Source organism: Canis lupus, chromosome 3 (assembly GCF_048164855.1).
Source record: "Canis lupus baileyi chromosome 3, mCanLup2.hap1, whole genome shotgun sequence".
Classification (NCBI taxonomy): Eukaryota; Metazoa; Chordata; class Mammalia; order Carnivora; family Canidae; genus Canis; species Canis lupus.
In genome coordinates this window covers 6,951,737-6,979,303 of record NC_132840.1, presented here as the reverse complement: position 1 = coordinate 6,979,303, position 27,567 = coordinate 6,951,737, and the positions used below count along the sequence as shown (strand labels likewise).

Below are 27,567 nucleotides of genomic sequence, written 5' to 3'. Positions count from 1 at the left end.
CCCGCGCGACCCCGGGGACTCGGCGGCCCGGCCTGCGCCGCGCGGCCCGGCATGGGGCCCCGCTCCGCGCTGCGCCGCCGCCTGGCCCCGGGCGCCGTCTCCGCCGCGAGGGTCTGAGCGCTGCCGCCCTGGAGGGGCACGGCCAGGTGAGTGACCTTGGCAGGGCCGGTGTAGCTCGGCCCCCGCGACGCGCAGGTGAGGAGCCCCGCCGCGGTGCTCCCCTGCAAGCCTGGCCCGAGCCACGGGCTCGTGGCCGCGCCGCCCGGCCGTGCTCTGCGCTCACCTCGGCCCGGGGCCCGCGGCCTGGCCTCCAGGGACCGGGCCGAGCGCGGGGCTTCTCGCCTCCGTCAGGTTCACGTAGCTGCGCCGAGCGCCCACTGTGTGTCCGACGCGGGGCCGCGGAGGCCTCCGAGAAGCGGCGCGAGCTCCAGAGCTCACGGGTTATTAAGAGGGGGAGGGGGGGCAGGCGCCAGCGAGAAGACCAAAGTGATTTTAGGTGCAGATAAGCGCTCCGGTGATGTAATGGAGGGGGCGGGGGTGGCGGTCAGGCAGGGTCTGCTGTAAAACGTGACTTTGAAGCTACGACCTGAAGGTTGGAAAGGAGCCAGCTCTGTAAGTAGGGGAAGGGTGTCTCTGGAAGAGGGAAAAGTAAATGCGGCAGAGTCCGGAGGCAGCGAAGTACTGTTAAGGAACAGAAAGGGGGAGGGGAGCATCCAAGGGCATAATGGAGGTTTCAACTTTATCCCAGCAGGAGGAGGAAACGGTTGAAAAGTTTTGATGAGTTTGAGGTCTTGAAAAGCTCACCTTCCTCCGGCCTCTGTGGACAGCGTCTTTATGATAAGAGGCCAGCAAGTCAGGCGGGGGCCGGTCCTCGTTCTGCCCGCCTAGCTGTGTCTCCTAGAAGAAATTAGCCTCTCTGAACCTCAGTGTCTTCATCCGTGAAAGGGGGGTGTTGTCCTGCATGTCGTTCATGGGAGAGAAAGTGAGAGACCGGTGCATGGAGGCCACTGACTGAGGAGGTCTACCAGAGCAGTTTGAAGTGCTAGGACCTACCTCAGAGGGTAGTTGAGGGTTTATGTGTTAGAGCAGTCAAAGCAGTGCCTGGCACAGAAGAAGTCCCCTCTAAATGCTAGTGATGGCCATTAGCACAGAATCGCTGTAGAGGAGCAATGATGCAGGCTTGGAATAGGGGGATGGTGGCAGAGATGGTAAGAAGTGGCTTAATTTCTCTTATTGAAGGAGAATTAGAGATAGATGAGGGGTGGTCTCTGCTTTTGTGGAACTGGTGGTTCATTGTGGGAGATGGTTTCGTAAACAGATAATCACCATGAGCTGCAGTGAAAGCATCATTGGTGTTTAGCCAGTTTTTGATTTCCTTTTGTTTTTCTTTGTTTTGTCACACAACGTTGTTCTTAACGACTGTTTCTTGGTGGGTGTTCCTCAGGGCTTGCTCCTGCAATCATGTGAATTGATTTCCTGGTTAAAATCAACAACCCTTGGCTCCACTCATTGGCCTTGTTGTCCATCCACTTTGCTTCCTCCTTCTTGTCCCCTTTCCCTGGCTATATTTGAATCCCGTACAGTTTGCACTGGCTGCTTCAGGAGAAGAATAGCACAGGAAATGTTTTGGGACCCTGTCAACTCAGGAGTGATTGAGGTTCCAGGCTTTTCTTGCTCTAGCATCAGACTTCTGCATGTTGCTCACGTGAGGAGCCCTGCCGCATCTGAGACCAATGGTTAGAGAGGACTGTGAGAACAGCTTGAAGTTTCAGTTTATTTTCTGGGCATTGTTTTGATGTGCATCTCTTAGTAAGACAAGAGCCACTTCCCAGAATTCTAAGGCCAGAGACTTTTCTGGCACCCTTGGGGAATGTTAATAAAGTATTTGTCCCAAAACTTTTTATAAATGACTTTTTGCATCGTAAAGCAGTGTGCACCATGCAGCATTTTTCTCCAGCACCCCTTTAGGTTTAAATTGGGCATCTGTTAAATCTTAGTGAAAATTATTTTAAAAGCAGATCCAAGGAAAAAAGCCTGAAAAGTTGTTTAGAAATATCCACAGAAAATCATTCATGTAGCAACCGTAAACCCTCTAGTCTTAGCAAAAAGAGAAGTGCTTTGAGCAAACCATCCTATGGTGTGTACCTTCCCTCTGAGTTCTGGCGTCACAGGAAGCTGAGCTGGACTTTGGCTGAGGACTGGAGCAAGTTCCTGCCCACCAACTCCTCTGTTTTGCCAGCTGGGTCCAGTTCCAGCTTTGACAAGACCCCTAAAGCTTGTAGGGACCTCTGTGGTTCTTCCTTACAGCTCTGCAGATGAATGATTCAGAATTGCTTTTGAGAGTGAGAAAGCATTGAACTAAACTAATAAACTAAGCGCTCTTTTTGCATGGTCATTAGGTGGGATTTCCTTGTTTGTCGGGCGTGGTACAGGGCTCTGGAGCCCATAAGCACGTTTGGTCCACTTGGCAGCCCAGTGGGGCAGGAGGGTGTGAAGTGACAATTATTTATTTGACATTTTCTTCCCCAAAGCATTACATGCATATAGTAAAAAAATAAAATAAATCTTTTTTCAAGCGGTACACAGTCAAAGCGAATCTCTCTTACTCTAGCCACTAATTCTCCTTCCCAGAGGACACCCTTGTGTTTGCCTTCTTGCATTTCTTTCCAGAGATAATCTGTGCAAATAGAAACTGAAATGTCTCTCCATCCCCCTTTATTTTTCCCCTGGTAGCACCCTCTACAACCATCCGACATCTTGCTTTTCCACTTCACTGTATATCAAAGGTCATTTCATCCCTCATTGTTTTGATGTTGTATAGCATTTCAATTGTGTGGATGTGCCATAGTTGGTTTACATTTTTTGGTCCTTTATTATTACAAACAAGGCTGCAGTGAATCTTGGTATACTTTGTGACCATGTATAAGATATATACCTAGAAATGGAATGACTGGGCCCAAGGGTATATGCGTTCTAAAGTTTGGTAGACATTGCCAAACTGCCTTCCAGCTAACTTTTTTTTTTTTTTTTTTTTTTTAAGTGAGCTCTATGCCCAACATGGGGCTTGAACTCACAAACCCTAGATCGAGAGTTACATACTCTATTGACTGAGCTGGCCAGTTAACTTTTTTGAAAGCTGAGTAAAGGAGGCACTCAAAGAGGTGGCTCTGAAATTTGCCTCCGGGTTGCCCAATCTGTGAGTGGCAAGGCAGGAACCAGAACCAGGCTCTGTCTCCAGGCCTAGCTCCAACCCGCCTCTCTCTGGCGGAGGTCCCCAGGCCCTCAATACGCCTCAACAGCCCTGTCTCTCCTCTTCTGACCCTATCACTCTACCGCCCCCCCCCGCCCCCCAGTTCAGTGGCCTCCCCCTGCAAACCCTCTTTAGTAATTTTTTTTTTTTAGATTTTATTTATTCATGGAGCGGGGTGCAGGTGGAGAGGCAGAGACATAGACAGAGGGGAAGCAGGCTTCCTGCCAGGAACCCGATGTGGGACTGGATCCTGGATCCCAGGATTATGCCCTGAGCCGAAAGCGGACGTTCAACCACTGAGCAACCCAGGCGTCCCAGTAATTAAGTTGACTATTTTCTGAAATCCTCACTTTGCAGGAATGCAGGGATGGCCACAGCCTCTCCAGGGCGCCTACTTTTCACCTCAGTTTGACAATGCCATTCATGAATCTCAGAACAACATTCCTAAATATATATATATATATATATATTTTGGTGAGAGCAGAGGTGAGCAAGAGGGAAGTAGATCAGTCATATAACTACTCTACAGTTCATAATGAGAATTTGAAATGTTAAGAGTTTCCTCATTTAAATTGGGCATATAAATTAAGGTGGCCCAACTTCTGGAAATGCTATTTTAGACTTTAGCAAGTGAGTGTTAACAGGAAGAGACTATTGTCATTCTGGCAGTGACCATCACCTTACTGGGACAAGGAAGGGGCCTGTACCGCCCCTCCCGCCCACCTGAGGAGCTAGGTGGGTCCTTGGCTTACAAAGGTGGTGGCGACCTTCAGCTGTAACACTCCATGGGGCCTCCTCGACCTTGTCTTTTCTCCATCTCCACCAGTTTAACTCTGGTTTGTTCTGTGACAGCAGAAGGTACACGAAGAATCTTTTACCATGGCTCATATACCTCTCAGCTCAGCAGAGATGCAGCTGGGGGCATGGGAGTGGTCTGGGGGCCTTGTGGGCTTGACCTCCCTCTTCTGACCAGTTCCTCCCAAAGCCCAAGGCCGCTGGGTGGCTGCCCTCTCCCTGGCCCACCCTGTTGTGGTGTCACCTTTCCCCTCTTGCTCCTGCCCCCTTCCCCACTAGAAAGCTTTCTAAAACACCCACGACCTTTATGTCTTTCCCCTGCTTTAAACTTCCTGTGACTCCTGGTGGCTCTTCAGAAGTACCCAGGCTTCCTTGCCTGGCCTCTAGGCCCCATGGGATCTGACCCTGCAGTTGTCAGGGCTCAACTCCCTCTCTGGAACCCCCCTGCCCCACCACCCATGCACCCTGTGTTCTGTCACACTGAATGGCTGTCCTTGCAGGACCCATTAACTCACTGCTCTTGTGTCTGTCTCGACCCCCAGAAAGCAGGAGCCTGATCATGTCTGGGATATTTAGGGATATTTAGGGATATCATGTTAGGGATATTTAGCACCCTCGGGCCTGGGCCCCCAAAGCGCTGATTGGGCCAATGTGTGAGTGCACAGGCTGGCCAAGTTGTCTGGGAGCAGAGCCATGCATCTTTCTCCTAGAGAAGTGCTGAGAGGGGAGGGACAGCCAGAGAAGTTCCTGGATCTGGTGACAGTGCTTAGTCCCATCCCGGCTTGAGGCCCCATCTTGGATTCTCTCCTACCTCTCGGTCCTTTTAATCAAAGTTTTTTGGGCCAAAAGAATTTGTAGCCAACAACCCCACAAGGGAAAATGTCATCAGTTAAGAGCTGGCTGGCCCAGGTTTTTGGGGCAGGTGGCATGCCAGGTTGAGTGTCTGGAGTGCTGCCACTGCCGCAAGCGATTTAGGCCCAATAACACCATCCCATTGCCCATAGTCTCATATGAGCGGCACCTCCCTGGGCCAGGGGTCCCCTGGTTTGGAGTCAGATCTGCCCCCAAGGCCTCGGATGGTGATTCCTCCTGCTTTAGGTAATCAGGGAGACAGCAGCCTATGGCCACTGCCAACCCACCCTGGGCAGCAGGGACATGTCAGCCATGTGTCTGTTTCTTTAGAAACTTCCTCAACATGTAGGGCTGCACAGGTGTGAAGATGGCAAAAGGAAAGCTAGAACTTAGGGATCCCAATTCATGAGTTCTCTTTAAAGTAGTTACCCTGGCGATGGTGTCACTGGAGAATTGATGTGCCAGCCAGGAAGATTTGGCCCGGAGCAGAATCATGCAGCTCAGCTGTTCACAGGCCTTCACCTGACAACCTTTGACTGTTTCCAAAAATCAAAGACAGATTTACTACTGCTGGGGACATTGAAAATGAAGTGGGATCATTTTTTTTTTTTAATTCACCTTTGTCCCTTTGATCAAAGGTGAGAGGTTAGAATAACCATCCAGTGGTCCAGCGCTTGTGGCAACATGATCCTTGGGACCACTGGTTTAAAAAAGCAGCTTCAACCAACCCCATCACTTTGAAAATTGACCTCATAAGAGTATCAGATGCACCAGCGTCCTTTTGGAGTGATGAGGACAAGCCAGAGGGCTATTTTAAGGGTAATTGCAGTATCTATCATTTAGGGAGCATTTCTGTCAGGGCCTTACTTACAGGGTCACTGATCTATGCACAGCCCTGGGTAGCCACCCCAGCCCCACTTTTCAGATGAAGAAACTTAAGCTACTCAGCTAGTGCAGAGTGCAGAGCCAGGACTTGAACCTAAATCTGTTTCTTCCAAAGCTGGGGCTCTTTCTTTCGCTGTTTCTTATTGAAGACAAAGCAAATGACCAAGGGATTCCAGTTGAGCTCTTGAGAGAAAACTAAGGTCACTCCATTTAGGTTTGAGATGAAGGTACTTGGAGGTGAATATGCTAGACTTGACTTTTAGGAGGCTCTGAGCCTCAGGTGGGATGAAGCGCAGTGGCTAAGTGTGAATGTCCGGCAGTCAGGGTAATAGCCGGTGGCCGGGGCGCTGGGACAGGAGGTGTGTCTGCGTGGTGGCTGTGCAGATTGAAGGCAGGGCAGAATGGGCCAGATGGCTTTGGGTGGACCAAGATTCCACACCATTTACTGTACCCACATTTCCCTTTATTTCAGATGTTTTCAAGTCTGCAAACATTACTGAGCACCTACTAGGTACAAGGTATGTTGAGGGTGCTTGGGGGAGGAGATGTGGGGTACAGGGGTGAATGAATCACTGTATAGTTGCTCCCCTTAGGAGAAACTTGCATAATGGGGGAGGCATGAGGATGACACAGTGTTCCAAGTAGCACAGTGACCTGCCCAGTAAAGACTAAGCATGAGGGCCCCCTGACTCTGCTAGGGGCATCAGGTAAAGCTTCTTGGATACTTAGTGTGGGCTCTGAAGATCAAGTTACATGTTGGGGGGATCCCTGGGTGGCTCAGCGGTTTTGTGCCTGCCTTTGGCCCAGGGCACGATCCTGGAGTCCCGGGATCGAGTCCTGCATCGGGCTCCCGGCGTGGAGCCTGCTTCTCCCTCTGCCTGTCTCTGCCTCTCTCTCTCTCTATGTCTATCATAAATAAAAATAAATCTTTAAAAAAAAAAGTTACATGTTGGGCTGAGAAGTGAGGAAGATGTTCTTAGCAGATGTGCTGAGGGGGGTCTGCTGTACTTTCTGGCAAAGTAGGACACCCTGGCCCATGGGCTCCTGAAAGGAGAGTCCAGGTGCCAGGGTTTTGTCCCCTGCTCCTGGCCTTCCCACCAAGAGTTCTGAGTTGGCCTGTCTCCCCAGTTGTGGCACTGCCTGCCCAGGCTCTAGTCCCCCCTGAGGCCCAGAAGATACTAGGCGTGGCGCTCTTCCTCCTGTAATGACAGCACACCCTGCCTTGCTTGTAATTTTGGCCACCAGACCAGGTCTTAGAGTGAAGGATTGTGGGGTGGGGACTGGAGGAGTACTGCCACCTGGTGGTCTGGCTCTGGAGGAGGCCTGGCCTTCCCTGAGCTCTCAAGTGAGTCAGAGGGCATCTGCCTACCTTCCTGTTCTCAGAGCACCAGGCCCAAATTTACCTAGAGAAACATGGTCGTTTCTGCTGCCGGAGGAAAGCGAGGAGGGATCCTCCCTTCTCTGTTGCATGCTGGTTCCTCCCCAGCCAAGAAGTGTCAGGCAGCCCTTCTGAGGCATGGGGGAGATGGTTTAGGGTCCCCCACTGGCCCCTGTCCTAAAGAGATTGTCCTGGCCCAGGGGCAGAGGCCAGACCCCCTCTGAGTGCCCCTCCTCCCCGTTTCCCCTAGCAAAGAGTATGGGGCCCTCTCTGACACTTGCATTTGGGCTTCAGGAAAGAGGTGACTAACAGAATCAGCATGTGTTCTCCTTGCTCCTGTCAGGGCCTTACTTACAGGGTAAGTAAGGCCCAGCCTGATATTGTTACCAGATGAGAACATGTCTTATTGGGTTTAACTTTGATGGCTGTGGGGACAGAACACTTTGAGTAACAGGCAGCCACACTGTGTCCTGAATAAACCCTGGACCCCCCTACCTTGTCCTGGCAAGCAAGGACTGGGGCTAGAGCTTGCCCTGGGGCTTAGGGAGAAGCGCTCCACTAGCACCCTCCCCTATGGACTATCTTCATCATGCTAGGGCGCTGGTTCCCCTGCAGAATAGCCAGGAGATGGCTTCACATCCCAGCCTGCGCCCCCCTGCTGAAACCTGGCTGTAGGCATGAGGTTTTAGGCTCCAGCCTGGGCTTCCTCAGGCTAATGCTCTGTACTTTTTCTTCCTCTGGAGATGAACATCTGCAACAAGCCCTCCAACAAGACAGCACCTGAGAAGAGTGTGTGGACGGCGCCCGCGCAGGCCAGCAGGCCTTCCCCGGAGCTGCAGGGCCAGCGGTCCCGCCGGAATGGGTGGAGCTGGCCCCCTCACCCACTTCAGATTGTGGCTTGGCTGCTGTACCTCTTCTTTGCCGTGATTGGCTTTGGGGTCCTTGTTCCCCTCCTGCCTCATCACTGGGTGCCTGCTGGCTATGCTGTATCCTTGGGAAAGTGTGGGACTAGTACATGGAAGGATTGGGGCAGTGGACGGGGACGTGGCAGGAGCCTGAAGCCGTGCTCCAGAGCCTCAGAGAGTGTGGGTGGGCCCTTTCTCTGCCCGGGAGGACCAGCTGCCTGCCTGCCTGGCTTCCAACCCCTATCTGACCCCCCTCTGCCTGATGGGCCTAACGTACCTTGAAGCATTTAAAGCCCACCCAGCCAGGAACCTCATCAACTGAGGTACTGTAAGAGTGATCACAGAAGAGAGCCTTAAAGCTAATTATGTCCAGAGCTCAACAAGGGATAAATCAGAGTAATTATTCCATTTACAAAAGAAATTTTCACTTTTCTAAGAGAGTCACGGTAGGATTCTTTTACATAGTAAGTTTCCCAGTATATTTAAAGTGTGGTTTTATTTACAGTCAGATAATTATGTTGTACCCAGGACTGTTTAGGAACTCATTGGTTTTGTAAATCAGACCCTTAGGGTAAGGTTGAGTTGACAAGAGGAGGGACAAAGATGTCCTGGAGGCTCCTGGGAACAGTGACAAACACAAACTTGCTTTAGCCTAGTGGTGTGACTGCCTCAGCCTTGGCCACGACCTCCAGGGGCAGAGGACATGGTGACAAGGCTGAGAGATTGGGGTGCAGCAGGTGGCCATGTGCCCCTGTCCACAGGGTGCCCAGGAGAGTGTGCCCCAGTAGGTGGGCTTCATGAAAATGATTTCTTGGGCTTCTTGGGGGGAGGAGTGAGCTAAAGGAGGTTAGCAGGGATGGACTTGAAAGCTTTGGGCATAGCATCAGCAGCAGAGCTTGCAGCTCAGCCGTCTCGGGGCCATACGGGACTGAGCAGCTTCCGCTAGCTCTCTGGTTCTCGGCCTCCTCTGTCTGACAGGAAGAGCCCTGCCTGCTTCCCAGAGGACAAGTAGCATGCAAGGGTGTGTGTGTGAGCTCCAGAACGTGGGAGCTAGAGGTGTGAGCATGCTGTCTCAGAAACCGCAGAGCCCTCGGCTGATGAATGACAAGGACAGGTGCGTGGAGGTTGTTCTCAGATACCAGTGATGGCACTGGGGGGCTTCCTGGTTCACTAGGGCCCAGGGCTAGTCATCAGCTCTGTCAATGGAAAACTGGACTGTCTCTGAGGTGACTAACAGGCCTTAGTCAGTGCTCTTAAGTACAATGCTTCATGAAACATTCCTCCCATGATCTGGAATGGGCACACCCTTCCCTCAGGATTACCTGCGTTTCTGCCACCAGCGTACCTAGGAAGCCAGATTAATAACCACATGGCTGGAATGAGTACGCTTAGTACAAATAATAGGTAAACCAGAGTAACTAGCATTTATTGAGCACATATATGTACTGGGTACTGTACCATCCCCTGTACGTGGACTATGGCATTCGAGCCTCATAATAATCTGTAAGGAAGGTGCTCACCCCACTTTACTAATGAGGAAATTGGGGCTTAGATTAAGTGAGTTCCTGGGGTCACAAAGCTGATACCCACTGAGGCCAGAAGGGCTGCTCAGGCAAGATGACTCTGAGATAGTGAGACAGTTTAGGGCTTTTGTCTTCTCCACGTTCATTGCTTTGGGCAGTGTGGAGGCTCACAGAGCCACACAGATTGGCACTCCCATTTCTAGGCCTGGATGCTTCTCCTTCCTTCCGTCAAAGCCACTTTCCTTCTGCAGGCTTCCTCAGGGCCCTTGAGGCACGAGGTAGGCTAATGGTGTATACCACATACCCACCTTGGGCCTGGAACCAGCCTGGGCCCTAGTGTTGCTAAGGGGAGTAAGACTGGGCCCTGGTCCTGGGTGTTTAGCCTCCAGCTGGAGGAAAGCCTTGTAGATTGGAGGTCGTCACATGGTAGGTGTGAGGGTGGGAGCCTTATAACAGAGTATGGGTGTAGGAGCAAGGCCGTCTGGACCAACATCACCACAGGCCCAGATGCACACCTGCTGTGTGCCCATCCTCTGTGGCCGCCTCTCTGGTGCCCTTGGCTCTGCCCCTTCATCACATGTATCCCATCAGTCAGCAGGTACTGTCCATGTTACCTCCTAAATAGCCATCAGACTTGCCCCCATTTCTCCTCGCTGTCATCTGCCCCTCTGACCGAGATGACTTTCGTTTCCAGACAGGTCTTCCCACACACACTCTCACTTGGGCCAGTCCATCTGTGTCCATCTGTCTATCTGTGTCCCTGCAGCCAGAAGGCCCTTGCACAATCCGAATCTGATCAAGTTGCTCCCCAGCTTAATATCCCGTAATGGCTTTTTCCCGCCTCAAGGAACGACATTCAGGATCTTCAGGGCTCTCCATGTTCTGGGTTCTGCCCATCTTCCCTGCCTCTTCTGTTCTTCCTTCTGATGTTCTGTTGTGACACCAGGAGTCCAGAACTGGTGGCCCACAGGCTTGTTGGGCCTACAGATTTTCTTTTCTTTTTTCTTTAAGGTAGGCTCTATTGCCTGTGTGTGGCTTGAATTCATGACCCCAAGATCAAGAGTTGCATGCCTTACCAACTGAGCCAGCCAGGCACCCCTCAGATTTTCTTTTTCTTTCCTTTTCTTTAGGTGAGATTTTCTTTTTCAATTGGAGAACGATTAACACACAAAATGGGCAAACATAAGTGTTCCCTTGGAAAGTGTGTTTTATTTTTTACTTAAAAAAATATTTATTCATGACAATACAGAGAGAGAGAGAGAGAGAGAGAGGCAGAGACAGGCAGAAGGAGAAACAGGCTCTACGCAGGGAGCCCGACATGGGACTCGATCCCGGGACCCCAGGATCACGCCCTGGGCTGAAGGCAGTGCTAAACCGCTGAGCCACCAGGCTGCCCTACATTTATTTTATTTTATTTTATTTTATTTTATTTTATTTTATTTTATTTTATTTTATTTTTTTATTTTATTTATTTTATTTTATTTATTTTATATTTTATTTATTTTATTTTATTTTTTTATTATTTTTATTTTATTTTATTTTATTTTATTTTATTTTATTTTATTTTATTCTATTCTATTCATTCATTCATGATAGAGAGAGAGGCAGAGACACAGGAGGAGGGAGAAGCAGGCTCTACACAGGGAGCCCGATGTGGGACTCGATCCCACATCCCTGATCACACCCTGGGCCGAAGGCAGGCACTCAACTGCTGAGCCACCCAGGTGTCCCTATTTTTTACTTTTTAAAAGACTTTATTTGAGAGAGAGAGTTATGGGACGGGGAGAGGGACAGTCGGACTCCCTGCTGATCGCAGAGTTTGATCCCAGGACTCTGAGATCATGACCTAAGCTGAAGGCAGATGCTTAACCGACTGAGCCACCCAGGTGCCCCTGGCATGTGTTTTATTTTATTTTATTTTTCTGGCATGTGTTTTAATTTTTTTTTTATTTCTTGTCAACATTTAAAAAATGAGATCCCACATAAAAATCCAGATTTCTGGCTCCTTTTGAAAAGCCAGAATTTGGTGACATGTGCCCCTGTTCCTTCATGGCGGCAATAAGCTGAGCTGGAACCACACATCAGCCACCCCTCTGGCTGTGACTCTATTTGCTCCCAGTACCCAGCCAAGCGCCTCTTGTCTGTGGTACCTACCAGGTGACTATTATCTGTTCCTCTCAAAGTCTCAGCTGAGATGATACTTCTCACGGCAGCTTTCTGGATACCATCAGACTAGATGAGGTTACCCAGTTACTAACTCACTTAGTTCCAGGGCGCCTGGGTGGCTCAGTTGGTTAAGCATCGCCTTCGGCTCAGATCATGATCCTGGGGTCCTGGGATGGAGCCACGCATTGGGCTTCCCACTCAGCAGGGAGTCTGCTTCTCCCTCTCCCTCTGCCCCTCCCCTAGCCTATTCTCCCTCTCAAGTAAATAAATAAAATCTCAAAAGCAAACTCAGTTAATCCCATGAACTTCCTTCACCATAATCAACCCATTATTTGATTAATATGCATATCTCCCACCGGACTGGAGGTTCCTTAGGGCTGGTGACCAAGTCTGTCTTTTTCCTGCCATCACTTCAGGGCCTGATGTAGAAAAGATCTCAGTGAACAGTTGAATGAATGAACCAGGGGGTGGGGGGCAGGAAGAAGAGTTGGAGCAGGCAGGAAGCTAAGTGTTTGCCCATATTCAGTGTGCATCTGGAGAGAGGCTGGAATGGTGAGGAATAGTGGTTGGAGATACCAGGCAGGTTTGACAGGATTGGAACAAAAGGGGCCTTGGCACTGAACTGAATAGTAAACTTTAGTTTGAGAGCTACTGAGAGCCACTTTAGAAAATTGAAGCAGGCAACTCTTTAGGTTTAAGCTATTCAAAGCTCACTTTGGGACCAAGTGAATGGCAGGCTCAAGAGCACACGGACACAAGGAACAGTGAGGAGACTACGGAATAACCCAGGAAAGAAGTGAAGGCCTGACCTGTACCAGGGCCATAAGGACAGAGGTTGTGATGGACTGTAGGCCTCGAGTTCCTCTGTGGTACGCACCTTAGGCACAGCCTTACTCATGCAGACATGTGAAAATGTGGCTGCTGGGAGGAGGAAAAAGAAGGAAAAAGGAGGTTGGGTAGCTGATGGATGGAACATGACTGATGGAGGGATGATGTCTGCCTGGTTAGTGGAAGGAAGGAAGGAAGGGAGGGAGGGAGGGTGGGTGGGAAGGGAAGGAAGGAAGGATGGATGGCGGGCAGGTGGATGGCTGCCTGTGTAGAATCTATTGGTGAATTTTTACAAATTTAGACTTGGCAGCAAGTTGTCCACAGACTCGTCCCCAGCACTTGGTCTACTCATTGAGCAGACAGGCCCTAGAAAATCTGTTTCAGCTCCAAGAGTTAGCCATGCTGCCCCTGGCCAGGCCCTGAGTATTCCAGTCACCTGAGAACCCTTAGCCCTAGGGCTCCAAGTAGCTGGACTCCAGTCAAGGAGGTAGTGAGTGTATGAGCCCCTGTCCACAGTGGTTCTCCATTCTCCATCTGGCCCAGCTGCTGAGAAAGTATGGCTGCTTCCCTCTCAGAGCTGACTTCCTGTGAAGGCAAGAGAAACAAACTTGGAACTTCTACTTTGGGTCCCTCAGCCTTAGAGGATAATCTCCTTCAGTCTCACTTCACCATTTAGAATCTGAAACTACATCAGATTCTGAGGTCAGCAGCCAGCACCTGTGCCAGCTGGTCTGGAGCAGCGAGGCCCAGAACCCTGCGGTTGGGCCCCGAGCGGTGGTAGGCAGTGGCCTGTGAGCCCGCTGCCAGACGGCTCCTCCCTCCATCTGGGGCATGGGTATGCTGAGGAGGTCTGACCAGGAAGCTCTCGTGGGGCTGGAGACAGGAGGTGGCACAGGCAGAGAGTCTCTGCATGGGGGAGTCCCATGGAGGGAGCCAGCTGTTGTCTGGCTCCAGAGGGGTGGGGAGGGGGGCTTCCAGCTGGCAGAGTGCAGAGTGAGTCTTTAACCTGCTGGGCCAGTGCATGGGCGCCATCTTTGCCGGCCACCTCGTGGTTCACCTGACTGCTGTCTCCATCGATCCAGCAGATGCCAACGTGCGGGACAAGAGCTATGCAGGGCCCCTGCCCATCTTCAACCGCAGCCAACATGCACATGTCATTGAAGACCTGCACTGCAACTTGTGCGACGTAGATGTGTGAGTGTGGGCTGAGGGTGTGTGGGTGTGGGGAGTACCCCAGGAAACTGCCAGCGGGCACTCAAGGTGGAGAGGGGCAGGCCCAGGGCTTTAGAGTTGTCCTGATGCCTCAGAACCCTCATGCTTTACACAGTCAAGAATCTTGATGGGAGTAACAGAGAATTGGGTGAAGGAGAAGGAGATTGGAGACAGAAGATGAGGACTGGCATTTCTAACCATTAAAGTAGGAAACAGAGGATCCCTGGGTGGTTCAGCGGTTTAGCACCTGCCTTCTGCCCAGGGTGTGATCCTGGGGTCCCGGGATCGAGTCCCACGTCGGGCTCCCTGCATGGAGCCTGCTTCTCCCTCTGCCTGTGTCTCTGCCTCTCTCTCTGTGTCTCTCATGAATAAATAAGTAAAGCCTTTAAAAAAAAATAATAAAGTAGGAAACATTTGGCACCACCATGGGCTTTTGTAATGACTGCCAGTAACCCCGTCACCCCCACGCGTCACCCCCACGCCCCACCCCCGTCTCTCACAGGCATTCCCAGGTAGGGGCAGGGAGGGGAATTAATGCTTGAGTATTTATTATGTGCTAAGTGAACAAGCCTTATGAACAAGCCTGCAGGGTGGGCAGCATCTTTGTCACCTCCCAGAAGAGGAAGAGCCAGACGCTGCAGAAAGCTCAGAGGCCTGCCTGAGCTCCCATTGCTGTCGGGGTGTAGGGCCAGATTCACAGCCCAGCCTGTCTGGCCCCCGAGCCCATACTGTTATCCTCAGTTCCCATGAGGAATCTGAGGCCCGCAGAGGCCAAGTGACTTCCTCCAGATTACCCTGCTAGTGAGAAGGGCAGTCAGACTGTGCAGAGCCCATACCTCCTGGGTTGTTCTGGATTGTTCTGGATTGTCTCCCAGGGCCCCTTCCGACCTTCCTGGAATTTCCAGCCGCAGGCAGGGCATCAGGGATGGGGGTATGGTCCAAGGCTAGTTCCACATTTCTAATCTTGAGATCTAGCAGCCTGTTGAAGTGGGGGTGTCCACAGGATGGAGAAAGAGCCAATGGCGTTAAGGCACCAAGGAGTTTGGTGTCAGATGATCCTTTGCTTCACTGGGCACTGGTCAGCGCGTTGCTCTTTAGTGGATGTGTGGCAGTGGCTGCCTGCTCCGTTCTGTCCTGTGGAGGGGGTGCAGCTCACTCTTCCACACCTCTTTGGGCTTGCATTCCTAATGGGGCCTCCATCATCTGGCCCCCTGCAGTGAACTGCTCAGCCAGATGTCACCTTGCTCCTCTTCCTTTGGCTCCCTTTGGGCTAGCCCAGACAGACTGAGGTTTTCTGGAAGAATGCCAGTAAAATTCCCACAGACTGGTAAGGAAACAGGGACTCAAAAAAATGGAGAGGTCAGAAAAAGCAATGCAGGCCCTGGACCCAGTAGCCTCGTTCTCTTCTGCTCCCTGGTACCACACCTGCGTGTCTCCTGGCTCGCGCAGGGTCCTTGCCTGGAGAGGAAGCCCTGTTTGCATTTCCTACCGCCGGGAGGCCGGAGTGCAATCCCAAAGTGGGGAAGTGTAAGCCGCCCCGCCCCTCCCGCCTCTGGGTTGCGGCGCTTCAGGCGCGAGGCCTCCTGTGGGTGCTCTGCTTCGCGGTGCCGCCAGAGGGCGTTCGCGCTCCCCGTCGCAACACGGCCCGCGGGCCTGAAGGGCCGGCCGTACCGGCACCGGCTGGAGGCGGGTCGGGCCCTGGCCCCTCCATCGCCCGCTCGGCTGCCCGCGGCCCGCGGCGAAGTGCGGCGAGAGCAGCCAACCGCGTGCGGCCCTTCCACCCCTTCCCGCAGGAGCGCGCGCTCCAAGCACTGCAGCGCCTGCAACAAGTGCGTGTGCGGGTTTGACCACCACTGCAAGTGGCTCAACAACTGCGTGGGCGAGAGGAACTACCGGTGAGAGCGGGACACGGGCTGCACCTTTGCCTGCGTTTGCACGGGTCTGAGTGTGAGCCAGGGACCCTGAGCCCGCATAGGGGGCGGGGCTGGGGTTCGGGCGCTTGGGGGACCTGTTGCCATGCGTTCGCGCGTGTGTGCTGGTCTGAGCGTGATGCTCCTGATGGCTGCTGCCCAGGTAGGTTTGGGGCCTCCCTCCTGCTGGGGCAGCCACTCAAATTAATCTTTACCTTAAGCCATTGGGTGAGGCTCAAACCAAGCATGAGGAGCTGGGGCTGTGGGGTCAGAGACCTGGGTCCCCATCCCTCCCTTGGGCCCCTCTGAGTTCTGGGCCCTTACCCAGCTGGAGCACCTGGGTGCCGGCTGGGCCCAGGCTCTTTCTACACAGTGTGGCATCTGCCTTGCTGGGTGTCCTGCTTCTCGTGCTGGTGGCCACTTATGTCTTCGTGGAGTTCTTTGTCAACCCCATGCGGCTGCGCACCAATCATCACTTTGAAGGTTAGTTCCAGCTCCAGGCTCACGCCTGCCCGCCGACCCTGGGCCTGTTCTGGTCACAGTCCCAGATGAGGAGTCTGCTTTGCCTTGCAGTCCTGAAGAATCACACAGATGTGTGGTTCGTGTTCCTGCCCGCTGCCCCCGTGGAGACCCAGGCTCCTGCCATCCTGGCCCTGGCTGCCCTGCTTATCCTTCTGGGCCTGCTTTCCACAGCACTGCTGGGCCACCTGTTCTGCTTCCACATTTATCTCAGTAAGTCCCCCCCCCTCCCCCGACACACTCACATATACCTACACCTGCCTTGCAGGGGACAGGGTCCCTAGGCCTCAGGGAGGTGCCAGTTGTACTGTAGAACTCTGAAGCCGTGCTCCTTCTCAGTACCGTCTTTGATGGTGGCCTGGTCTCGCTTCATGGATTAGTGTATTTGGGGACAGTGGTTTCAGCCTGGGGCTGGGCACCCTCCCTTACTTTCTGAACTCTAGGATCCCCTTTCCACTGCATTGAGCCCTCTCCTCACCCCCTCAGTGTGGCACAAGCTCACCACCTATGAGTACATCGTGCAGCATCGCCTGCCACAGAAGGCAAAGGGGGCCCACAGGGAGCTCGAGTCATGTCCTCCCAAGATGCGGCCCATTCAGGTATAGAAGTGGCCCAGAGGGCTAAGGGGGTGGGAGATGGGGCCTGGATGTGGGAGTGGTGGTGGGCTGTGTAGCAGGCATCAGTGATGAGACAGGGCAAAGGGAAGCAGGCTGGGAACTGCAGCTGGAGTAGAGGATGCCCAAGGCTATAGGAACAAGGCCAAGCCTATACTAAGCACAAATTGGCTTGCTCAAGTGTGGGCACAGCCAGAGGGAGCCCTGTGTTTCCCTGACCCCATGTACATGCCTTTCCAGGCTCCAAGCATGTGCTGGAGGGCATGGAATGTGGGAGCCTGAGAGTGGGCAGGTTGGGGCTGCAGAAGAGAAGGATGGATCAGCAAATGGGTCATGAGGATGTAGCCATCTGTTGTCTCCATTTGTGACCCTGAACCCTTATACCTATTATCATATCCTGTATATCATAATCCTTAGAAGAGCCTATGAGGCAGGTAATGTAACTGTGCCCATGGTGCAGATGAGCCTATTGAGGTCAAGAAGGGTTAAACAAACTGGATCTCGGAAGAGTTAAGGTCTTTACACTCTGAAGCAGGAACCCTCCAGGCCTGACCAGCCTATCCTCATTCCCACGCCCCGTGGCTGCCTGAGGTCAGCAGCTGGGGGTGGGGGTGGTCCAGTTCTTGGAGCCCCCAGGGACTGGGAAGGCAGGGGGCCCAGGCAGGCCTTGCTGGGAAGGCTGAGATCTGGATCCCACGTCCTCATGGCAACTGGACACAAACACAGGCTGGTGGGCGGGTTGAGAGAAGGCTTGGGACCCCGCTTCTCCTGTTCTCCCCGCTAGGGGTGGGCCTGGCTGCCAGGCCTGGGAGGCCTGGGTGAGTGGTGACTTGTGATGGCAGCACCCCCGCCCCCGCCGCCATGCTACCATGTACACAAATTGGAGCCTGGCTCTGAACCCATGTAAGTGGTGTGGCAGCCATCCTGGAAGTGGGCATCTCCATCCTCGCTTCACGGAGGTGTGGGCAGGAAACTTTCCCGGGCTTCATGGTCCGTGCCTTTGAGGCAGGGCTGGCCCTTCGATGCTTAGGCTAGAGGGCTCTAGGCCTCTGTCCTGTAGGCACTGCCTGCCTGCGCTTCTGAGTCAGCTGCGGAAGCAGCTAGGCCATTTCATGTCACCTGTATGTGACCTGAGGGAAGCCTCCCCAGGGGGAGGAGGGATGTGCTTGCCTCAGTGCACGAGGAGAGTGCTGCGGCCCAGAGGTGCCCTTTACTGTTCAGGAATGTGCACATTTTGAAGGTCTCTGTGAGTGGATCCTAGGGACAGCTGTGATGAGAGGAAGGGGGTTTGAGCGGGGACCCCCCGGGATACCTTCAAACTTCTCCAGCTGGCGGGGGCCTGGCCGCTGTCTCATCGTGGTCCCTCAGGCTTCCTCTACTGCTGCTCCTCTCCCCCTCCACCCACCCTCCTTCGGGTACCAGGGTAGGCTTCGCCTCCTCCTGCTGGGCCCTGGAGGGGTGCTGAGTCCACATTGGGGAAGAGGAAAGATGTAGGGGGCAGGTTACCTTGAGGTCCCAGCTCTCATGACTGGCCTCTGACCGCTTCTTTTCCAAATTTCCTCTGCTGAGGCCGTCACCCTCACACCACTTCCCAAAGGGCTAGCCTGGGCTTTGGTTGGGCATGAGGCTTACCCTGAGCTTCAATTTCTGCATCTGTGCAGCCGGCCTGGGGCTGGCTGGGCTCTGTCCCCCAGATTTGCCAGGGCCCTGAAGGCAGCCTCCCCACCCCCACCCTGAGCAGGAATGCGGGAGGGGCCCCATTCTGGAGCCGTTGCCCCCAAACATAGGCTTGTTTTAGAGACGGCTTGCTGTTACAGTGTCATCTCTGCATTAGTCAGGACGCCTGGGTCTCCATGGAAACGACTGCTGAGCAGGCGACAGCTGTCCTGTGCCCTCCCCCACCCGGTGGGGGCGGGGTATCATTGTCCTGGCTCTGCCCTGTACCCTCCATACCCGGGTTGGCTTTTTACTAGCTTTTGTCTCATCTGCAGTCCTCATAGGCGTCCTGTGTGCTGGATGGCAGCCCAGGCCACTTCTGTGACCTCCTGGACTCAGGTTCCTTCACTTTCAGGGGTTGGGTGTGCCACTCCCAGTGTCGCTGTGGGGATCAGTGACTAGAGGAGACACAGAACTTGCCCATAAACCTGACCCCAGATGGGGCTGTGGTGCTGTTTTTTTCCCCCCCGCTTCTTACTACCTCCTCTTTTGAGGTGGGGAGACCTCCCATCATCCCACCAGCCCTCATCACTCCCCTCCCTGGTAGCCGAGATTGTGGCTGGTACCCTAAGGGCTCAGCTCCCGCCCAGTCATGCACGCAGCCTCAGGTGCACACCCCAGCATATGAAAGGCTTGGCCGGTCTCCCAGCCAGAGAAAAAAATCAGTTCAGAGCCTGGGGCCTTGGGAGCGGAGAGGAGCAGGAAAGGATTGCTCTGAGAGCCTCTTCCCCACCCCCCACCTTGGCCAGAGCAGGCTGGGGGCCTTGGACCTATGAGGCTGGGGGCTTCCTGGAGGAGGAGTTTGACTAGATGAAGTCAGGAAGGTGGTGGGGATGGGGTAAGGTCCAGAAATGGGTATTTTAAGCCTTGGCCTACAGAGGGGTCTTCCCAGCACAGCTGGGAAGCTTAGAGGACAACCATAGACCTTTGCAGCCAGACTTCCCACAGACGCCAGTGAGAAGTAGGTGTTGTGCACAGGATGGAGTATACAGGATGGGGTGGGCTCAGGCCCTAGAAGGCCTTGGATCCACACCTGGCCCCCCAGCCTCCCTGACCCCCACCTTCCCCAGGAGATGGAGTTCTACATGCGGACCTTCAGCCATGTGCGCCCAGAACCCCCTGGCCAGGCCAGGCCTGCCACAGTGAATGCCAAGTGAGTGCAACCTGGGCATGTGCCACCTGAACATCTCTCATTGGCATGGCAGGGACATCCCAGGTGGGAGAAGGGGGTAGGCCAAAGTACAGGTCTGGGTCCAGCTTGGTCTGCCCTTGAACAAATCAGTGCCCCTTTCTATGTGCTAGGAAGGGAGGCATATTCAGGACCTCTAGTGGGGTGGGATTTGAGGAAACAATGGGCATCCAGTGATTACCCTTTCACTCCCCCCTCAGTCTTTCCCAGTTCTTTGCTACCCGAGGCCAAGGGGAACCCCCACCTCCCTCCTCCTCAGAGACACGTGCTCTGCCCCCCCGGATCCGACCCCAGGTAAGGGGGACTGGGCTGGGCTCCTTGCCCAGGAAGAAGGGGATGGGAAAGAAGCCCCTACCCTGCCTTAGTCCTCTGCTTCTTTGGGCGATGTGGAGTCTAGGGAAGGGGTACTCAGGCTCCCCCCTCTCTGCAGAAAAAGAGGAAGCGGCGAGTGTATAAGGTGCCAGCCTCTGGGACCTTGGAACCAGAATCGCCGTTGCCCAGGCTGCCGGGTGAGCGTCCCTTCCAAACCGGATCCTGAGCTCTGAGGGAAAGACAGGTAGGGCCCCGAGAGTGTCACAGCCCCCCAGTTTCACATTTTCCTCCGTCCCCGCAGGGCCCGGGGCTCCGGGCCCCCGCTCCAGCTCGCTGTCGGATTCCGCGGGCTCCAGCCCAGTGCACGCCGCTGGGCCTGCAGGCGCCTACCACTCGGCGTCAGCCGAGTCCATGGACGAGATTCCAGTGGCGCAGACGCGCCTGGGCAGTGCCGCTCTGGCCGCCCCGGTGGGTAGGGGCCGGGAGCCGGGGCTGGCCCTGCAGCTGCGTGCGCCTGCCGTGTTCGTGAGCCCGAGCAGCGGGGAGACCCGGGTGCGGGGAGGCCTGGAGGCGGGCCTGGCTTAGCGCGGTGGAGAGGCAGGAGGGCCAGGGAGGAGCGGCCAGCCCCGTTCTCTATGCAACACCCCCACCGTCGCTGCACCGAGTGCACTTTAGGGGCCCCTACGGTCGGCGGGATGGGTCCCCTTCCTCCGCAACTCAGCAATACCCGCCCCACCGGCCGTGATGCTCCAATAAAGTCTTTTTTATGCTTTTGTGGATTAAGTGCATACTTTCTTAATGGACCGTTGTCAGTTGGGGGGCGGTGCTCGTACTTTGAGTCGCCATCCAGATTACCATATGGACAGGTCCACATGGGCGGAAGGCGCTCAGGTTGTGAAAGGGCTTTGGAGTGCTGCCTGGAGGTGGTGGTTTTTCTTGAAGATAGGCTTTATACCTGAGAGAAAGCAGGCTTTGGGATCTGGAGGCCGCAGCGGGAGCAGAAACCGCGAGGCCAACACGGAGCGGAACGGGACGCGGATGCCAGGGGTCCTGGAGCTTTTTTTCCTGCAGCTGGGATGGCAGTTGGTGCCCCAGGATTTGGGGGCTGGGCTCGTGATTCGCTCATTGTTCCCTCTTGTTGCCAGCGCTCCGAGTTGTGGCCGGGGATGCCACACGTTAATTGGAGAGCTGTGGTCTGGGGAAGGGACCTCGTTCCGCTCCCGCCCCGCCGCCCCTCTCCGCAGCCCGCTCCAGGTCCCAAACAGCCTTAGGTTGCTGCTCTGGGAAGCTTCGTCTCCCCTGTGGAGGTGGGGGCCTGTTTTGAACTTTGGGCGAAGCCCGGGTTGAGGCTGTCTTCCCATTAGGGGGTCATCTGAGGACGTCCAGAGCTGCAGAGGGCCGGTCTCCCCCAGGGTGGAGGCCGCAGAGCTGCCCTGAGAGCTGCGGGAAAAGGCTATAGCGGCAGCTCCGCCCCCACGGAGTGCGGAGGGGGCGGGGCCTAGTGGGTGGGGCCGGCGTGACCTTGGTCATTCTCCCACCGAGACAGCCCCGGGGGTGGGACTCCCCGTCTCTATGGAGACCGAGAAACAGGGGATAATACGGTGGAACCGCCTGGGCTGCAGTCCCGCCCCGGAGCCGGCAGGGAGCAGAGCTGTGGAGCCGCCCGGTCTCCCGCGTTCCTAGGTCCGTTCTTGCGTCCTTCTGTCCATCGAACACGAACTGCAGGAACAGCCACCAAGTAGAAGCAGGTAAGAGACCCGGGCGCCGATCACCCTAATCCGTATCCTGCACAATAAGCAAGGGGGTGGGGTGGGAGCGTCCTGGAAGGGGTTCCAACCCCAAATGGTACCGAGCCAGCTGAGCGGCCCTGCCCTGGGCCCCAGGCGTTCCTCCCCCACCTCCTTGCCCTGATTGATGACTCCAGCTGTCCCAGTGGGAGCCAGCGGGTGGCCCCAGTCTCTGGGCGTGGCTGCTCCCCATCCTTGGCCTGCAGACTCCTGGGACTACAGCCTGCGACCCGCCTCCACCTGATCAGTACCAAGAATCCTTCCCGCAGACAGGAGTGAGCACCGGATCCCGGATCCCACCAGTCACCTGGGACAAGCATCCGTAACCCGCAAGCTCCCCCAGACTTTACCCGTGGGCTGAGTCTCCATATCCCTGGTGGGAGGTCGCAGGGTAGAGAGAGGGAAGGGGAATGCCGAGCCGACTGGGATTATGGGGCCACGGAGCCGCTACATGTAGGGGAACCCAGGCCCAGAAATTGCAACTTAGGGACGGATGGCCAATGGGAGAGGGTTTTTAGTGTTAAGGCCGGTGGTAAATATAAGGGGGTGTAGTTCGGTAGGGGCTGTGGTCACTGGAGGCCTTAGAATAAAAGGCAGAGGTAGAGGTTTGCTGAGGACATGACGGAGGGTGTGGTCAGGTGGCTGCCTTGGAGATGCAGGGTGTGCTCAGGGAGTCTCAACGTGCGGGTTCTGGAAGTGCAGGTCCCTGGACGTGGACACCTGAGGGGCTTCAGGGCAGGGTTGAGCACAAGGCCACAAGGCTGTGGGAATGTGAACAAGGGTGGGTGTGAGGATGTGATCAGAGGCTACAGGTGTAGGGAGGGGAGGGGAGTTGTGAAGCTCTGGTTATAACAGGGGCTCAGTAAGGGCAGTGGGCATGCGGAAGGGGGGGCTCCTAATCCCAAGGCTGGGGTGTGTGGATAGAGGCAGCTGCGGTGGAAAGCTGAAGGTGTGGTCAAGGAGGCCTCAGTGCAGGGCTATAGCTTTGGTCAGAGGACTGCAGAGGGACTAGGGGGTGGGGTGTAGGAAGACACACTTCAGTGCAGGGCTGAGGGTATTAAGGTGGGTTTCTGTACAGGGCTGTTAGTATATGTGTGTGTGGGGGTGCTGAGGTAATGGTCCAGGCCCTCAGTCCCAGGGCTGGTTAAGGGTGTGGTCAGGGGAATAAGGCGGAGAATGTGGAGAGCCAGTGCTGAGTGCATTCAGCTGTGGGAGTGTGGACTGGTGTGAGTGCTCAGGGTGTGGCCAGAGGCTTCCATGGGAGACTGAAGGTGTAGATGCTGGGGAAGTGTGTGCCTCAAAGTAGGGTGTAGGTGTGAGGATTACAGGACCAATGCTGTAGTTCCAGTCGCCAGCATGCCTCCAGGGGCTCATAACTCCACAACCCCTACCCATGCTAGTCCCCAAATCACACTGGCTCCCCTGAAACTCTACAGACTGGGAGGTTACAGCTCCAGTGGATGGCAAGGGGCCAGGAGGCCACGGCTGTGCCCCAGGCACTGGGAGTGCTGGTGTGCCGCACCCGTGAGCCCAGTTCCTAGCCCAGCCCAGCCCAGCAGCACTGGGAGCTTCTCCCTGAGCCACCCTAACACCCTCCTGCCCTTAGCAACATTCTCCAAGCGGCACTACCCTCCCTTAGCAACTGTCTCCAGGCTTCACAAACTGTGGCCAGGCCAGCCCCAAACTCCTGCTCCCCTCATGTTTTTGTTTAACAGCAAATAATAACAAGGTCCTGGCTGGGCCAGCTGTACCCCTGCTTAAGGCATGCACCCCTGCTCATGCTTTGGCTCCTTTCTCAGCCTGGGCTGGGTCTTGCTAGGTCCTCACCACCCCAGTAGAGACCCTGTCCTCACCAAATACCTGCCCAACCAACAGCCTGGCCTGGCCTGACCTAGCCTAGAACTCCCAGGGAGGGGGGCCAGCTCTGCCACCCTCACTTCCACCAAGCAGGCCTTGTGCCAGGGCCAGACAAAGCCATGGTCCCAGCTGCTGCCCTCAGAGTCTTTCTGGACAGTGCCACTCTGTTCCTAGCCTGGTGTGGGCATTATGATTTCATCTTCTGAACTCCACTGTAAGCCAGGGCTGGCATTAAGTGATACCACCTTTCCTCTCAGGGCTCTGGGACCCAGGGACACAATGAGTGCTGGCCCCTCTCCCCAGGCAGCTCCATCTCCAACAGGGTTTATGGCCTAAGTGCCCGTAACTCAGACTTTGGTAGGTTTTGAGGTAGAGGAAGTGATGTTCTGTGCCTTGGGGAGGGAAGGGGCAGACTGGCTGGGAAGTGACTGAGGTGGGTCCCTCTTACAGGGTGGTATGGCAACGAGCACAGATGTGGCTGGGCTGGAAGAAAGCTTCCGCAAATTTGCCATCCATGGTGACCCCAAGGCCAGTGGGCAAGAGATGAATGGCAAGAACTGGGCCAAGCTATGCAAAGACTGCAAGGTGGCTGACGGAAAGGCCGTGACAGGGACGGATGTCGACATCGTCTTCTCCAAAGTCAAGTGAGCCCCAAGCAGTCCTTGCTTCTGATGTTCCCAGAAGGCGGGGAACTGGGGGGCTGGAACCAGGGAAGACATGGAGAAGGGGGAAAACTCATGGTGTTCACATACCTGGCAGGGGAAAATCGGCTCGAGTGATCAACTATGAGGAGTTCAAGAAGGCCCTAGAAGAGCTGGCAATGAAGCGATTCAAAGGGAAGAGTAAGGAGGAAGCCTTCGATGCTGTCTGCCAGCTGGTGGCAGGCAAGGAACCAGCGAATGTGGGCGTCACTGTAAGTACCCTGGCTGGTCTTAGGTGGCCACTGAGGGGGATACAGAGAATCACTGCTGGGGGTGGAGGGCTGGGCTCCCTAACCAGGTGTCTCTGGGGGAACAACTCTATCCTAACAGAAAGCAAAGACAGGAGGTGCTGTGGAACGGCTGACCGACACCAGCAAGTACACTGGCTCCCACAAGGAGCGCTTTGATGAGAGTGGCAAGGGCAAGGGCATCGCTGGACGTCAGGACATCCTGGATGACAGCGGCTATGTGAGTGCCTACAAGAATGCAGGCACCTATGATGCCAAAGTGAAGAAGTGAGGCCAGGAAGGCCCCCCAGTGTGGCTACACCCAGCAGAGGCTCAGGCCTGGGCCTAAAGGGCATGTGGAGCAAGAGAACCCTGTCCCCTCCCTGCTGGACCTGCCACCCAGAGCTTCCTGCCCAGCCCCACGGGGCTAGCCCACCAGGCCTCTGACCCAGACTGCTCTGCGTCCCCTTTCCCTTCCTCTTTTCCTCCCTGACTTCTGGATGTCTGAGGAGAGTCTGTGCCTATAGCCTCACTGCCCCAACCTAGCCCTGGGCATGGCTAACCCCTGCGTGCTTGCCTCATATTTAAGCTGCTGCTCTGGCCAAGTGCCTAATTCTTACCCTGACCTCAATAAAGACACATTTTGTATCAATATCGCCTGGTCATAATGGGGGTAATGACATTCATACCCTGCTGACCTCTGTGTTACCGCTTACTTGCATGTCACACTCTGCCGATCTTTCCACTGGTAACCCTGCCCAGAAAGAGACACACACCAGGCAGGCCCCTTCCATTAGCACAGAGCCAGAATGCCTGAGGATGCTCCTTAGGGAAATCTAATCTTTCTCCTCAGTCCTGACCCATAGTCTTAACATCACAGCTTGCCATCCTGCTATTAGAGCTCAGTGTTGGCCTCTCCAGGAAAGGAATGAGACAGCAGACTAGGCCTGGGCCAAGTGTTGCGTAGGGCCCAGTGCCAGGCCTCAGATCAGTGCCTGCTGACAGGTCCCCACCTTGTTGGGGCTACCAAGGTTAGTCATTGTGGGATCCAGCTCAAAAGATCAGAAAAATGCGAGACCAAGAAGAAACTCAGAGACTAGATAGTCCAACTCTCTGATTTTATAGCTGAGGAAACTGAGGCCCAGAGTGAGGGGGCTTCTGCAGAACAGAGCCAAGAACCATGCCTCTTCTCCCAAGGCCAAAAATGGGGCTGGATGGCCACTGATAGAGCATAGCACCCAGCCTTTGGTGTGACCAGGGTGTCCAACAGTGAAGGAGCTTCTTCTCACTGATACCCCTCATATGTTCAACATCCCAGGTTGAGAGGAGGTAGGGGAAATCTCTGGTCCCTGAGGACTCCTGGAAGTTTCCAGATCAACCTTTTTTCTTCTCTGAGGCTCGAGGTGTTAGGCCATAGCTATTCCCAAGTCCAAGGCTTTGGGGCCAACTCTCCTTCCTTCCTAACAAGCAGGCTGGATGGGACTTAGGCCTACCCAGGACAGGGCAACTCCCCAGGGTGATAGAAAAGGCTTAACAGATACACACAAATACCTTTTTTCTGACCTGGATAAAATTGGCAAATCAGTACCCTTGCTAGCAAAGCCAGGTAGGCAAGGAAGAAAGGTTAGGTTTTGTGGGATGGAGCTATTAAAACTCTCTATATAGGGGTAGCCCGGGTGGCTCAGTGGTTTAGCGCCGCCTTCAACCTGGGGTGTGATCCTGGGGGGACCCAGGATCGAGTCCCACGTCGGGCTCCCTGCATGGAGCCTGCTTCTCCCTCTGCCTGTGTCTCTGCCTCTCTTTCTCTGCCTCTCATGAATAAATAAAATCTTAAAAAAAAAAAAAAAACCCAAAACAAACAAACAAAAAAACTCTATATATTAAACTGGCAGGAAGACTACACCTGTCAGATTGCCCTTGCTCTTTCTTTTGGACACAGAACTTCCTGAGAATCCAGTTTCCATCCCAATTCTGTTTCCTTTTTTCTCCCAACAGTGCCAGGCATAGGGTTGAGGAATCCCTCTCCACTTACTTTCTACTTGCCACCAGAGCCTTCCCCATTCTATGTTGAGCCTGCTTAGCCCCACAGGGCAACAACTCTTTGGCCCTTTCTTTGACACTACCAATCCCTGCCCCTGCCCTCTGGACCAAGGGCCACGAAGGGGAATTAAGAAACACAGCTGACTTCCCCAGAAGGGGAGAGCAGCCCTGGAGAGGTGCCTGGCCTGGGGCAGGGCCAGCCACTTTCAGTGACAATAGAAAATAGGATGGAAGGTGACTAAGTCTGCTTTTCCTTAGAGGTACCCTAACTAGTTCCGGGTCTAGCATTATTAGATGTTCATAGGGCAAGGGAGGGAGAGCTGGGGTTGGAGAAAGAAGTTAATTATTTTTCCCTCAATGGTTTGCCCCCTAAGTTGGCCTGTGTACTGTGCTAGGACCTTGAAATATGACAACTTAGGGCTACGAGGCTACTGGCTAAGGCTACCCTACCTGTGCAAAGCTTACACTCTTTGAAGGCCTCTTAATGGGGCCAAGGCAGGCCTAGAAAAGTCAGGAGCGGGGCTGTTCCTACTATTTTCACAGAGCTCACTTGAGCTCCTACAGAGCCATGCAGCTCAAAGAAACTTAGGGCTCCTCTGTACATGCTTCTTTTGGGAACCCACATAAAATTCAGAGGTCTGTGGATTTTATTTATAACTTAGAAATGTGTGATCTTGGTTGTGATCTTCTTGTCTCATTATTTTGGCTATAGCTCTCCTTCCCTGCAGAGTACCTGGGTCAGGGGAGCAAATAAGTGTGTAATCTTTCCACCTGTCTCTTTCTCTGACAAGACCGACAAGACCCTGGAGATGAAGAGAAGCACAACATGGAGTTAGGTTGACAGTCCTTCGCCCCCTACATGCTCTCCGGCAACATTAGCTGCCTGGGTTACTCTAAAGCA

General features: G+C 54.3%; 3 protein-coding genes across 23 annotated transcripts in view; 2 read left to right on the top strand and 1 right to left on the bottom strand.

The window, feature by feature from the left end:
* Nucleotides 1-20,833, top strand: ZDHHC1 (zDHHC palmitoyltransferase 1). Of its 12 annotated transcripts, none has more exons than XM_072815180.1 (13): nucleotides 7-146; nucleotides 6,255-6,300; nucleotides 7,904-8,146; nucleotides 13,601-13,776; nucleotides 15,244-15,321; nucleotides 15,588-15,689; nucleotides 16,078-16,187; nucleotides 16,278-16,436; nucleotides 16,710-16,822; nucleotides 19,624-19,706; nucleotides 19,943-20,036; nucleotides 20,173-20,251; nucleotides 20,356-20,833. In XM_072815180.1, the coding sequence occupies exons 3-13, from the start codon at nucleotides 7,904-7,906 to the stop codon at nucleotides 20,637-20,639; spliced, it is 1,521 nt and encodes a 506-aa protein (XP_072671281.1). In that variant the 5' UTR covers nucleotides 7-146; nucleotides 6,255-6,300; the 3' UTR covers nucleotides 20,640-20,833. The 12 variants fall into 12 exon arrangements, with proteins under 12 accessions (XP_072671324.1, XP_072671317.1, XP_072671281.1 ...); XM_072815188.1 differs by having other exon boundaries at nucleotides 8-146; nucleotides 16,063-16,187; nucleotides 20,330-20,833; XM_072815169.1 differs by having other exon boundaries at nucleotides 9-146; nucleotides 16,063-16,187.
* Nucleotides 19,025-27,567, bottom strand: part of LRRC36 (leucine rich repeat containing 36) — a 55,870-nt gene continuing 47,327 nt past the window's right edge. For 6 of the 7 annotated variants that reach the window (XM_072815120.1, XM_072815124.1, XM_072815129.1 and 3 more), the window contains one exon: nucleotides 24,077-27,469. In XM_072815120.1, coding sequence (XP_072671221.1) covers nucleotides 27,405-27,469 — 65 coding nt within the window. In that variant the 3' untranslated portion in view covers nucleotides 24,077-27,404. Of the gene's footprint in view, nucleotides 21,840-24,076; nucleotides 27,470-27,567 lie in introns of those variants that run through there. The other variant, XM_072815123.1, reaches the window with a different exon arrangement.
* TPPP3 (tubulin polymerization promoting protein family member 3) lies at nucleotides 21,596-25,278 on the top strand. Of its 4 annotated transcripts, XM_072815275.1 has the most exons (5): nucleotides 21,601-21,802; nucleotides 23,956-24,055; nucleotides 24,149-24,342; nucleotides 24,458-24,611; nucleotides 24,730-25,278. In XM_072815275.1, exons 3-5 carry the CDS (start codon nucleotides 24,155-24,157, stop codon nucleotides 24,916-24,918), a joined length of 531 nt encoding a protein of 176 aa, XP_072671376.1. In that variant the 5' UTR covers nucleotides 21,601-21,802; nucleotides 23,956-24,055; nucleotides 24,149-24,154; the 3' UTR covers nucleotides 24,919-25,278. The 4 variants fall into 4 exon arrangements, with proteins under 4 accessions (XP_072671360.1, XP_072671376.1, XP_072671386.1 ...); XM_072815259.1 differs by lacking the exon at nucleotides 23,956-24,055 and having other exon boundaries at nucleotides 21,596-21,802; XM_072815285.1 differs by lacking the exons at nucleotides 21,601-21,802; nucleotides 23,956-24,055 and adding an exon at nucleotides 22,048-22,116.

Excerpts from the sequence above, each read along its gene's own strand:
- ZDHHC1 (XM_072815169.1), top strand. The coding sequence starts at position 7,904 with ATGAACATCTGCAACAAGCCCTCCAACAAGACAGCACCTGAGAAGAGT. Across the intron at positions 16,823-19,623 it reads CCAAGATGCGGCCCATTCAG|GAGATGGAGTTCTACATGCG; the intron begins GTATAGAAGTGG and ends CACCTTCCCCAG. Across the intron at positions 20,252-20,355 it reads GCCGTTGCCCAGGCTGCCGG|GGCCCGGGGCTCCGGGCCCC; the intron begins GTGAGCGTCCCT and ends CCGTCCCCGCAG.
- TPPP3 (XM_072815259.1), top strand. The coding sequence starts at position 24,155 with ATGGCAACGAGCACAGATGTGGCTGGGCTGGAAGAAAGCTTCCGCAAA. Across the intron at positions 24,343-24,457 it reads ATCGTCTTCTCCAAAGTCAA|GGGAAAATCGGCTCGAGTGA; the intron begins GTGAGCCCCAAG and ends CATACCTGGCAG. Across the intron at positions 24,612-24,729 it reads CAGCGAATGTGGGCGTCACT|AAAGCAAAGACAGGAGGTGC; the intron begins GTAAGTACCCTG and ends CTATCCTAACAG.